Source organism: Periplaneta americana, chromosome 10 (genome assembly GCF_040183065.1).
Source record: "Periplaneta americana isolate PAMFEO1 chromosome 10, P.americana_PAMFEO1_priV1, whole genome shotgun sequence".
Taxonomy (NCBI): domain Eukaryota; kingdom Metazoa; phylum Arthropoda; class Insecta; order Blattodea; family Blattidae; genus Periplaneta; species Periplaneta americana.
This window is the reverse complement of record NC_091126.1, coordinates 1,066,211-1,080,662: the sequence shown is the minus strand read 5'-3', so window position 1 is coordinate 1,080,662 and position 14,452 is coordinate 1,066,211. Positions and strand designations below refer to the sequence as shown.

General features: G+C 34.9%; 1 protein-coding gene across 4 annotated transcripts in view; it reads right to left on the bottom strand.

Moving 5' to 3' along the window:
* Positions 1 to 14,452, bottom strand: part of Pgm1 (phosphoglucose mutase 1) — a 148,061-nt gene that overhangs the window by 117,634 nt on the left and 15,975 nt on the right. For all 4 annotated transcript variants that reach the window (XM_069836685.1, XM_069836682.1, XM_069836684.1 and 1 more), the window contains exons 2-3: positions 3,313 to 3,478; positions 506 to 624 (exon numbers count right to left, since the gene is read on the bottom strand). In XM_069836685.1, coding sequence (XP_069692786.1) covers positions 506 to 624; positions 3,313 to 3,478 — 285 coding nt within the window. The remainder of the gene's footprint in view (positions 1 to 505; positions 625 to 3,312; positions 3,479 to 14,452) is intronic.

The window sequence follows — 14,452 nt, the reverse complement described above, 5'->3', positions numbered from 1 at the left end:
TGAATTTCACCTAGAGAAGGTGTCCATGCAACACTGTGCTATTCTCTGTAGTGAGCTGTGAATCATTCGCTGAAAGGCACATTCAATTCCTGAAGTGTGTTGATCTCAGAAGTGTAAACCTGGCTTTTTACATGACCCCAAACACAGAAATCCAATCGGATTTAAATCTGGTGACCTAGGAGGCAATGGTACAGGTCCTCCTCTGCCAATGGAATATCACATGAATGGTTAATTTCCAGACAATGTTTATTAGAGTTTTTTTTTTTTTTTTGCTTCTTTCAGTTTGTATTTTTCGTCTGTAAACTATTGACCATCACTTTTGAAACACTCTGTACAGAGAGCTGAAATGTTGCACAAATTCATATTTGTATAGTGTCTACATACTAAGTAATTTCATGGTAATCAAACGAGATCAGGATGATAACTAACAACTCTGCATTTTGGTACATTTTAAATGATAACAAGAAAATTTTATTTTGCCATAAATTAGATATAGCCTACTCACAACAAATGACTGCATTCCAAGTCTTTCAATGTCACAATCGAGATCAGGAACAAGACTATACTCTGTCAAGTTGAGACTGTTCTGGAAAATTGCATTCGTTACACTGTCTGGTGCTGGTCCTAAAACATAACAATTTATTGCATTTTTAATTCTGCTAAAATATGTAATGAAGTGATAATTGCATAAGAATGTGGGTAATTTCCTAGAAAGTGTCTCTGATGTCACTTTTGGGTGGAGAAATTCTTAAATCATGGATGATGTAATAACTTCAATTTCTTTTTCTCCTACTTCCCTCATTTTTGTATGTTTTCTTTTTTCCACTTCTATGCTCATTTTCCTATTTCTCTTTTTCTTTTTTCTCTTCTTATTTTATTATTTTAATACATATTCTGATACTGTACTAAATTACTTACGTGTAGCTTGAATTGATCTGATCTGGTTCCACTGCTGTTGCCTTTATCATCTAACCTATCAAACGAAGTTAAAAAGTGAAGGGAGAAATGTTATATTTGAAGGTAACTTAAAACAATTATAATGTAGATGCCGCCAAATTATGCAATAGATAGTGGTAGTAATATATGAACCAAGTAGTGATGTATCTCTCAGTGAAATGAAATGAATCGAAGTTTCGAATTTTGTATTAAAAACAAATTACTGACTTCAAGACAGACAAAAATGTGTGTAGAGTGTAGTAGTGCTCAAAATAGTCAAGTGGCTAACTAAAATCAGAAATAATTGTAAGAATTGTAGAACCAAATATTCCATAATACTGAATTCATTATTACACAAATTCTGGTTAATGAATACAACATACATCGCAGCATCAGAGATTGTGAAAATAGGTTTCAAACCAAAGGAATACAGGATTTGGTGAATCAGAAAATTCACAAATTGGACCTTCTAGAATAACATTTGAGTACTCATTATTTTCACACAATAATGCCATAACTACCGTATTTACTCGAATCTGATGCGCACTTTGTTCAGCTGAATTTAGTCTCCAAAATTCGGGTGCGCATTAGAATCGATGGCGCACTAGATTTGTATGCAAACTCGAAAATTCTGCTTCGGCTTTCATTACTCATCATTCCTCAATGTTCCTCACTTTGCACACTTCATTGTTGTTAATACCGGTAAAAACTCCAAAGTGAGTTGTACTTGATCAGGAAATTAAAGTCATGCTTTATTTAACGACACTCACAACTGCCGAGGTTATATCAGCATCGCCAATGTGCCGGAATTTGGTCCTCGGGCACAGAAGGCCAGCGCTATACCGCCTGTGCTACCCAGGGCGACTTGATCAGGAAATAGAAGACAAAAAGCAAAGGGTGTCGTATGAAGCAAGCTTCAAACGAAAGGTTATACTTTATGCTGAAAATTATGAAAAAAGGCAGGCTGCAAGAGAATTCGGTGTAGCAGATACCAACATTCACTTATGGCGCTAACACAGAATGGCGATATTTGCTCTAAAGTGATGAGAAAGTAGTTCACTGGCCAATGAAAAGGAAGGCATCCTGAAATTCATAAAGAAAAGGAGGAAAAATGGGCTCCTTGTGACTAGTAAGTGTAGATAGGTAGATGGGTAAAGTAAAATTAAATTTCGCGCCAGCTGCACATTACATTTGCCAGAAAACATTTTCTTATTTCAGGCCTTCAACAATTGAGGTATGCATTAGATTCGAGTACCATTTGGCAAATAATGCAAATATCCGCTACTATATCACTGGATATGTGTTGGTCCAGGTAACACAGGAGTTTTCAAATCAAATTTCTAAACTTTTCTCATCGCATGTGTAACGTAAATCAGCCTACTATGGCACACCCTTCACAATGACTGTTGGTAAATAGGTCTACACAACTGACTTCATACTGCTGAATGACGAACAGTCAAGTATCCGACATTAGTCGTTAAAAAATCATTGGTATTTCATAGTAATATTTCTGACATCACTCACATATGAGACGGGCAGTGATGTCACAGACACTTTTTGGTAAATTACCAGAATGTGAATTATACGTCTTTCATTTCAATTACATTTTTTTTATTACCAGTTTATATTCATTACACAAAGGGGAATCAAATAAAAACCTTTAAAATGTAACAAACATTCGAAATTTCGCGCCATTGTCCTGCAAATTGGCAGTACTGTTACCACTGCTATTAACAATGCCCTACAGATGGCAGTGTAGTGCAGACAAGCGCAACACTGTCACAATATGAGTTTAAAAATGGCTGCCCCTCTTGCGACATGCATTAACGAAGAACCATGTTCTGTCATACGTTTTCTGAGCAGTGAAGGTGTGAAACCTTGAAATCCATCAGAGAATGAAGGTCCAATATGGTGATGCATGTTTATCACAGCAGCAAGTGTATGAGTGGAGTAGAAAGTTCAGTAACGGCGTGACTTCTGTGACATGATCCCCGCGTTGTGACACCATAGTCAATTACAGCATTTGAAGCCACAGTGATGGAAAATCGACATGTAACGATGGATTCAATAGCCACAAATCTGAACATTAGTCATGGTTCAGCACATTATTCATGATGTGCTTAAGTTTCACGAAGTGTCTGCAAGGTGGGTGCCACGGCAGCTCACTCCAGAACTCAAACAGTGACGTATTGACACCTGTGAAGAACATTTGCGGCACTTTGAAGCAGAAGGTGATGGCTTCCTTGCGAGAATCGTTACTGGAGACGAAACTTGGGTACACTACCACCAACTCGAATTACATGAAAATAAAAATTTACAGTTTTCATTTGACTCCCTGGTATCATGCAAAACAGGTCATCATACAATGGTTCTTACCTCCATTTTTTATATTGTATTTGATTCCAAAATCCTTGTCTGGACCACCGGGGTTATGACTGGCAGTCAAAATAATCCCGCCATCAGCCTTACGTCGTCTTATCAGGTTTGAAATTGCAGGAGTCGACAAGATACCATTCTGTCCAACAATCAGCCCCTTCACTTTCTGCAACAAAAACATGCATTGAACATTTTAAAAAGATTAAAATTATACCTAATCTGTAAATATTTGTGCATGTCATATATTTTGTAATGATACTTGCAACTTTAAAATCCTGTTACAATAAAATAATAAAATGATATAAAATAAAAACTGTCAGTATTTTTAAACAGCACCAATGAATTGACATACAAGAAACTTTTCCATATTCTAGAGACAACATGGCCAATGTAAAACAATACAAGTAAATAAAATTATCAAAAAATAAAAAGAAAAAAACTATAATTACACTTACTTTTACGATATCCCATTTTGAAAAAAAAAAACCATCCACTATTACTGACAATAGGATATCAACACAATTTCAGAATATTTCATTTTAAAACATACAGATTTATTCATTTTATTATATTCTTACAGTTGCTTTATAGCATAGAATAAAGAACATATCAAATTCTTATGTTTAATATATAAAAATGCAAATATGAACTACACTATATACAGAATTAATACTTTAATAACAATAACATATTATACAATGCAGATATTTACCATTTAACAATATTAAAATATTTACACAGTACTGTGAAACGTCAAGAATTCTCTACAGAATAGAAACTGTGAGATATTAAGCAATTTTTTTAGTTTTACCTTAAATAATGGTGGGTTTTGCTTATGATTCTTAATGTCTTCAGGAAGACTATTGAACATTTTTATTGCCATGTATTAATAGCATGATAAATTTGTTGATTGCGTATGAAAATCATTCTTTCTGCTGATATTTATACTATGTATGGCTGAATTAGTTGGAAAATTTTCTTTATTACATAACCAGAACAGAACCAATCTGCTCTCATTGACAATAAAATATCAACACAATTTCACAATATCTCATTACAAAACAGAACACAACCACTCTTATTGATAATGGATATCAGCAACACTTTAACCACATCCCATTCTAAAAAAGAACCCATCCATTCTTATTTAAAACATATCAGTGTGAAGTGGACAGACAGAACAAGAAATGAAGCTGTGTTGAAAAGAGTGGATGAAGAAAGAATGATGCTGAAACTGATCAGGAAGAGGAAAAGGAATTGATTGGGTCACTGACTGAGAACAAACTGCCTACTGAAGGATGCACCGAAAGTAATGGTTAACAGGAGAAGAGTTCAGCACAGAAAAAGATATCAGATGATAGAGGACATTAATATATCGATGGCCCAGAACCAGACTGTTCCAAGTCCATTTTACTATTTTTTTTTTTCAGGAGAGTTATTTTAAGCTCCTAACATTCAAAGCTCCATGAAAAAATTTGGAATACACTTCATAGGAACCTTATAGAGAGGAATATTTATAATTTTGTTCCATTCATATATGCAGACAAGAACTGGAACACAATGAAACACAGATTTCTTTCTTATAAAAAGTTGGACTTAGAACAGTCTGGTTCTCAGCTATCGATATATGGATCATATGAAAAGACAAAAAGGAAGGCAGAAAATAGGGAAGATTGGAGAATGCTGGATTTGCAGTGAAAGACATAAAGGCAGAGCACTATGAATGAATCACCAACAAAATACATCTCTACCAAAATACACATATACAAAGTATACCAAAACCCTGACCAAATCAAACCTAACCTCTCACTGATCTCAGACCTTACGAAAATTATCTATACACCTACATATCAAAATCGTAGGCCTATATATATACTACTACTACTACGATGGCATCACAGCCCAAAGTCGAGCCTTAGCCTCCTCAATTTTCTTCCTCCAACTGTCCCTGTCCTGTGCTAATCTCGTCCAGGCAGTTGTTCCGAGATAGTCCTGAGAATCAATCGTTACTGCATCTATCCATCTATGTTTGGGTCTTTCAATTGGTCTTTTACCATGTATTTTCCCTTCTAAGATCTTCTTTGGTATTCTGTTCCCTTCCATCCGATAGACTTGTCCGGCCCATTCAAGCCTCCTTAATTTGATGAAAGTAACAATATCAAAACTTCTATATAATTTATATAGCTCGTTATTGTAACGTATTCTCCACTGCATATTTTCTTGCACCGGCCCAAAAATTCTTCTGAGTATTTTGCGTTCAAATATACCTAGTTTAGCTTCTGTCTCCTTAGAAAATGTCCAAGTTTCGCTTGCATAACAGAGAATACTTCTAATAATTGTTTTGTATATTTTAAGTTTTGTTTCCTTGTGCACACAGATTTCAATATTGCGCTTAATGCAAAATAGGCCTTATTGGCTGCAGTGATTCGACTCTGTACTTCAATTAATTCGTTATTGTTACTTGTCATTACTGTTCCAAGATATTTAAACTTCTCAGTTTCTTCAAACATGTTTATCGTCAGATTAGGAGGGTTGTATATATTCTGTTCATTTCTTATTTGTGTAATCCGTTTGGTTTTACTTGCATTAATCTGCAACCCGATTTTAGCGACTCCTTGTTCCAGGTCTTTATACACTTCTTCTATTGCTGTCAACGACTGTCCCATAACATCCAAGTCATCTGCGTATCCTACTATTTGAACGCTTTTGTAAACTAAAGTGCTGTTAAGATCTATACCTGTCTGTGTTATCACCCAATGTAAAGCAAGATTGAAGAGCATTGGTGCTAGAGCATCCCCTTGTTTCAGCCCATTATCAATATTAAATTGTTCTGTTGAACCACCATATATCTTCACTTGAGCCATGGTTTCTGCCATGGTCATCTTGACGAGTCTGATTATCTTTGGATGTATCCCTTGATGAATCATAATATTTTGTATAATCCTTGTCTATTAATGCTGTCATAAGCTGTTTTGAAATCTACAAACAAATGGTATAAGTTGAGCTTATACTCCTAGAACTTTTCTGTCATGCCTTTAATAGTGTAAATTTGATCTATGGTCGACCTTCCTGCACGGAAGCCGGTTTGGTACTCGCCTATGATATTCTCGTAGTATTTCTCCAATCTTTTCCGGAGAATGTAAGTGAATATTTTGTACATTGTACATAGGAGAGTTATGCCTCTAATTTTGGCAGTCTAATTTGTCTCCTTTTTTATAAATTCGGCAGATTATTCCAACTTTCCACTCAGTAGGCATTTCTTCTTGCCATATCTGTTTCACCAGTTTGTATATTGTCTCTACCATAACTTTCCCTCCTGCTTTGATTAGCTCTGCTGGTATTTTATCAATACCCGGAGCTTTACCATTTTTCAGCGAGTCAATTGCAAGGGCTACATCCAACTCATCTGGTGGCTCTAATTCTTCTTCCTCTTCCTCTGAAAGATTAACTTCATTTGATTCTTCATTTACCTCTGTGTTCAGTAATTGTTGGAAATGTTCTTTCCCTTTTTGTAGAACTCCTTGTGGTGTGCTGACAATTTCCTCTCCATTTCTAAGTAAATTTGTTCTCGGTACATATCGTTTTCTGTTATATTTCACTTCTCTATAAGCACTTTTGAGGTTGTTCTCTTTGAAGTTGTTTTCCGTTTCTATAATGCGTTTATTCCACAATTCTCTCTTTTTACGTCTGCATATATAATTTGCTTCCTCCCGTTTCTTTTGATATTCATTGTACTTGTTCTTTGTTGGACGGTCTAAATAAATTTTCCTTGCTTTGTTCCTTTCCTCTAGTGCTTTTTGACAGTCACTGTCAAACCAATCGTTTTTCATAGTCCTTTCATTATATCCTACTGCTTCCTCACTTGCTATTCTGCAGGTTTCCTTTAGTTCCTCCCAGCAGATCTCTATTCCTTGCTCAAATCTCTCTTTCCGAATTACACATTCTCTACTTAGAGCTTGTTGATATTTATTTATTTCTTCTTCTTCTTTAAGTGCCTCGACTTTTATTTTAAGAGGTCTTTCTGCTTTCTGATTAAATGTACTGTCTATCCTGCTTAAATATTTCACCTTAACAAGGTAATGATCCGAGTCTGCATCAGATCCTCTAAATGATCTCACATCTTGAACTCCAGAGGCTCTTCTCTTGTCTATTAATATATGGTCTATTTGTGTGGTGGTCTCTCCATCTGGTGATCTCCATGTTTGTTTATGGATATCTTTATGCTCAAATTGAGTTGAACTTATGATCATATTTCTGCTTTCCGCTATATCAATCAATCTCCTTCCATTGTCATTAGATATGTCATGTAAGCTATTCCTGCCTGTGATGTTTCTGAACTCTTCCTCTTTCCCTATCTGGGCATTGAAGTTGCCTAAGATTACTTTAACATCATTGGATGGTATCATATCCAATACTCTATAGAATTCATCCTTCTCAATAGGATCTTTCTCCTCCATTGGCGCATATACACTTATCATTCTCAATCTCAAAACACAAATTCTTTCATTGATAGCTTGGTATCCTATTATGCTGTTTTTAAATCTTGGATTAACAATAAATGCCACACCATGTTCATGTACTCCTTCTTTCTTCCAGCTATGCAAAATGGTGTATCCTTTTATATCTTGGATTCCATTACCATGCCATCTAACCTCCTGAACAGCAGTTACAGGTAATTCGTATCTTTTAATTTGTGCTAAAACTGACTGTACGTCTCCTGTTCTGTATAATGTCCTAACTCAAAGACCATGTTCAGTCGCTTAATTCGCTGCCCATGTTTCAACCAATTCCGAGGCTTCAATTGAGGCTTCTCAACAAGTAGTTTTTTTACAGTTGTGGGGGTGTCAGCCCCACGAACCAACCCCCAACCTGGAGGACCAGGTCTCTGTATTTATGTCCCCAGAAGATAGAGTGACCCAGCTATACCCCAGGCTCTGGGTGCTCATTTGGTCGCCTTTTACGATCTGTATGAGCTCACAGTGGAACTATTCTCTTTCCCGGTCACCACACGGGAAAGGCCTATATATAATGCACAAAAAAAAAAAAAAAAAAAAAAACCTGATCAAACCAAATTCTATTCACACACCTATATATCAAAAACAGTACCAGTATATAGGCGTATAATGCATACCAAACCAAACCTAACATCTATATACCTATATTACCTCTGATTGAGGTTCTGACTGATATGTACATCTATTATCAGGCAGTACATCTCACTTGACAATGTGTCAAAGGAAGAATAATTGTCTGTATACATCTGAAGTCTGAGTAGTGCAATATCTAAATAGTTAGTGATGTATGCAATGGCGAGGGAAAAAAAAAACTGGCCATCGTACCCATTATCTCCTGGCTTAGTTGCCTCATGAGTGGTCCCTTATGATGTCACTTATGAGGTTCGGACCTGTCTTTAGTCAGTTCAGTTGACTAAACAAAACATACCCATATGGGCAATTCCATGAAAATGTCAACCTACACCCTAAAAAATAAATCTCTCTGCAGAGCTCAAATTTCTTTATTGATTGTTATATTGGAATCCAAACTTCATGAAACTAAATATTTCATAAACAGAAAGCAGTTATTAAGTTGACAGGAGTGGAGAAATGGAGATGGCTGCCAGTGTAAATTGTACAGACAGTATTTTCATCTTGTAGATCAAATAACTCCATTATTTGTGTAATAATATTGGTCTTGACTATAGCTTAAGTATCCACAATGTATGAGAAATAAATACATTGCATTAATATCCATGGAAAGTAAGAGATATCAGAAACAGATGCACTTAAAAACCATGTGATTGTATGGGTGATTCCATTACATTTTTTTAGGTTTTTTATTGTACAGGTTCTGTTATTGCGAGTTTAATTTTCCAAATTTGTGTACAAAACTAAGTTTTCTAACTGAACACTACTGTAAATTTAAAACAGACAATTTAATGACAGCTTAGACAATAAAGCTTGGTAACTGAATCACCTTGCGTAACGGAATAATCTTATTAGTAGCAAGCCATATTGATGCAAAATAATACATGTAGCTCTATTAGCAATATCATTACAATGAATTTTGGGATCTAGCATTATCTGATAAGAGTAGTGAATTTCCTTAAATTATTTTTGCAGGCTATACGATAAACACATAAGTCCAATAATGTATTCACAATAATAAGCATAACAATGATTTAAATAATTGATCATGAGTTATGTGTAATAAGAATCTCATATATTGGTGTAAAAATGCTCAATTTGACTGATTTGTGTATAGTTTCGCTGACCTGCCGAAAAGTGAAATATGAAAAATATAAAATATGAATGTAAATTACATAGAACTCATGTTACATATTTTGTGTTTGTTGAATGTCACTAAGTTATTATATGTATAAAAATTGTTAAATTGATAAAATGTAAAATATTTGTACTTATGTCTGTGTAACACGAGTTCTATGTAATTTACATTCATATTTTATATTTTTTATATTTCACTTTTTGGCAAGTTGGCAAAACTATACACAGATCAGTCAAATTGAGCATTTTTTCACCAATATCAGATTCTTATTACATATAACTCATGATCAATTACTTAAATCATTGTTATGCTTATTACTGTGAATACCTTATTGGACTTACTTTTTAGATATAGTTGTAACACTCTGAATATCTGATGATGCTGCATAGGTGAAAACGTTCATAAATTTTCTTCTGTAAGATGTATTAGCAAATAATAATTTGCAATAAATGATAAACCATATGATTGAGAAACCTTGAAATAAATTTATAAATTTATAACTACCCTTCACTGTTCATGATACAGTTCAGAGACTGAAGGAACTGGATCTATCAAGGACAGGAAGCAAAGTGGGACACCTCACATCACTACCAAAGCTGAGGATCAGTCAGTCATATTGTGCAGCAAAAGGAACAGGAAGCTCACGGCACCAAAATTTCTCTCAATACTGTCACACACCGTCTAAGAGAAGCAAACCTATATCGAAGGATCACAGTGAAGAAACCTTTACTGAGGCCTGCCAATGAACAGAAGAGACTGAAATGAGCTGCAGAACACAGAATGTGGACACTTAAAAACTAGAAACGTGTGCTTTGGACTGTATTATTCCAACAGTCAAACATGGACGTAGCTCCATAATGGTTTGGAGATTTTTTGCGTTTAATGGTGTTGGAACACTTCAGGGCATAAAGGGAATCAGAACAGGTACCACAGCATCCTCTTCAGGTGTGCACTACTATCCAGGGGGGTGCAGCTCTTATAGGAGTACTTACAACTTGCAATGAGAGACATCTACCGAGGGGTGTAAGCAAAATTTCCTCGTTCCTTCAATAACTACTCAATAGATGGCAAACAAATCAACAAATCGATCTGTGAGTCGAGTTCTGCGTTTATATGTTTTGCATATGTTTTCATTCCTATTTCAATGTGGTTTGGTTAATATCACTCAGAAGTTTTGTGCTACACACGTTTTCTTCTCTTGAGGTAAGATGATATTTATGTAACTATTTTGCAAATGGAAATGTATTATCTGAGATTATAAGTGAAACATAATGAGAATTATTGTGTTGTTTTTATGTATTATTCGTGTCTTTTGTTAACGTGTGTTACACGTGTTCATCTATTGTACTCGGGGAAGGAATTTATATTTATTTACTTATTATTTTACAAATGGAGATTTATTTACTGAAATTATAAATATAAATGAATAATTATTGTAATGTAGTTTTAACACATTGTGATCGAAGTTCTTGTGAAGTGACATGATTGATACATTTCAAGCAAACAATGCAAGAATTAAATACATAATATGTATTTATTACTTAATTACTTATTAGGGATGTAAGAAAAATCACTGTAGTATTGTCTATCATTCCAGCATGTCACAGAAAACCACCCCAGCCAGTGTAAAAACTTGCTCTGTGCCTGGTTCTCTGGGGTCAAATAGAAGGGATCCGAACTTATCATTTTTCTGCTTCCCGAAAAACGTTGAGAGGTAAGTTTGTGATCTGTGAGTAATATTGTTTACTTAATTTATATTTCTGTGAATTACTCCTGTATTTGTACCTACAGAGAGTAATATCGCAATGTTTTTGGGTGAGTTTTTTTATATGCAAAAACCTAACCTAACATTTAAACATATGCTTAGCTGTGCAATATTCAAACATGTTTTATGATAATAATATCAATAGTAGTTGTCCAGATCAGCTACACCAAATAAAGTGCAATCTTCTATTGCTTCACAGGTTTCCGTGAGGTTTATAATTATATTTTATATTTATTTATATAATGTAAAACACTTGGTTTTAGTTTGCAGCCACAAATACTTTCAGTATAAAAATCGTTTAATGCTTACCTGTACGGTATATTCTAATGCATTGTTGTAGCCCCTCTCTCCATTTCTTACAAATATAACACTAGAGAGTTTAAGGACGCAATGCTAGAGAAATAGACAATTTCCCTAGTAACATATTAAGTCTGGCCTCTCGCATGTTATGTTGCTAATAAATTAGTAACATTGTAACAAATACAGGGGTGGGAGCTACAACAATACATAAGTATAAAGAGATATCATAGGATTTTTATTTTGAAACTATTTGTGAGTGGAAACTAAAATCACACAGAATCCAGTGAAACAAGAGGAAACTGTGCCTCCTTTGGTGTAGCTTTTCAGGAAAAATACCATATTTAATATAAAAAAGGGTCACTGTCGGTAGACAACCCTACTTCAAATGAAAGTATCTGAGAATGCGCAACAGTTATTTTGCATTTGCATGTTCAAACTTGGACTACTCCCATTTCACAAATTGTTGTTTAAAACAAAGCCGGCATTGTGTGTGTAAAATTTCTAAGCAGTGTGTTACTTCGTACTTTGCCTAGGACTTTCAGGCATTGTCAAAAATGCCTAGAAATTCTACAAAGTAACTACCTAATTGCATACTTTGCTAGTAACATAATCATAGACCTAGAAAGAGTCGATCTGTATGATACATGAATTTAGAGTTTCGAACAGTATCATAAAATTCGTAGTTCTTAAATACCCCAGAATATATGTAGACCCAAGCTTGTGCGATACTAGAGTAGGCCAATTCTATTTACTGGTAATTCTAATTAATATTTCTACATTTTACAGGGCTGTACATTGAGCAGAAAGTATAGGTGTATGGATCCGCCGGTTGTTCAAAATTGATGCCTCAATGCCTGTGACATTTCAACATATCACTGGGTTGCAGCTGTTCCCGGCCACCCGGAATGTGGCGAATCACACAGGTTCTCGCGGCCGTCTATGAAGAGATGTTGCTACGGTCCATACAGTCTTCCCTGTACATGCCACACATGTCCCTGTGAATTTCACTCAGGTTATGTCCTTTAGCTCACAAAAATCCCACAACACTTCACTGCTCTTCACAAGTTGACGACAGTAACATGCGCGCCATCTTTATTGCGTAGTTCATGCTTCTCTTGCTAGAGCTGCACATGCAAAACAAATTGTGTCTGTAGCAAAAACTTCAAACAATATCTCGGTGAAATGTCAACATCCCAGCTGCAATACCAATGCAGAAAAAAATTATTGTGCGTTACTTTCTGCTCTACCTCGTATATATAATTGTAAGAAAATAGCAATTCATACATAGGCTAGATAAATCATTTTTCTAGCAATAAAATCCCTAATTGATCTGTGTAATCGACAATGTACTGTGTATTTCTGATATTAATAGAAGTATGTAAACGTAAAAGAATCACTACAGAGACTCACAGAGTGTGCAGATGCTGTGATCCACATTTTAAGTATGTTCTATTCAAAAATGGCCCTATTAGTGCATGAATAAAGTGGCTTTTAAAAGCCAGACGAATGCATAATAATAGTAATAATGATCACTGAGAGTTGTTCCTTATTATTTTGATAATTTAGTAATAATACCTGTACAATATATTTTGTGTTCTTTGTGCTTCTTCCACACACATTCTTTTATGTTACTTTACAAATAAATATTTCTGTAACAGTATTGTGACTATTGTATTCATTTGTACCTACGCTTGCTCAGCTCGATACATATTGTGCTGTAGAGGAGGAGGCGGCTGTGAGAAATATGAGAGTAGTATGGATCTGTGGAGGGAGATGGGTGAAATTTTGGTCAAATTTCGAGAAAAAATACAATTTGTAGTTTCACAATTACAAACAGATTTTTGTGATGGTAGTCATTCTCGCATTTTACTTTTACTCCATTTCCTGATTCAAATAATACAGGCTTCAACAGATTTCATGCTAAAATGTTGACATTTTTACGGCATATTCTGCCAAGTATGGTTAACAACACTGCTGAGACTTTTTTGGGTAAAGTAAATATTTTCAAAATTAATAAGTGAAATATATAGTCAGACACAAAAATTGAATTAAAGATTTTTAACTCACTGCATTCTGGTCACCCATATATTCGAAACTCAAATTATGGTTCTGCTGTTAAATTATATGCATGTCAATTTTTTGTCAGACCAGTAACTTCTATTTTGTGGCAATAGATATGTTTTAAAATAGGTGAAAATAAAATAATGAACTCTAAACTTTTCAACTGGTACTGATGGAACTTAGGGACATCAATACTAATAACAAGAGGTTCCTGTATGCAGAAGTTAAGTCGCTAGCTTAAAAAAAGTAGAAGAAGGAAATTTAAATCCCTAAAGGTTCCTTTCCATTCCTTCCCAAACTGAAATACCAAGCTGAGAACTTTGATTATTGTTACAGGTGGGTGGGCTGAGAAAGGAGGATAAAGTTATAATCAAAATGCAATATAAATAGTGCTGTACATTGTTGTGATTTTTTTTTTCAAATGGACCTCTGCCTTTTACAAGGTATATATGCAATATTGTATATCATAAAAAATGAAAAACAATAAAATTTGCATACAAACATTTTCACCGAAAGTGAAGTGTTTTAAAAGAAATAATTCATTCTGTACCTACTAGTAAATAGAATGGGCTGGTATAGTAATAAATGTAGTTACCGACAGAGCAGTAGAGGAGGGTGGTAAAAATTCTGTTACCGATTTTGTTTACACAAGACTACAGATGGCTCTACGGTCGTCCTGGCAGCCTATGTTGGCATCGTTTTAGCATTGAGCTGCAGATCTTTCTGTTATTT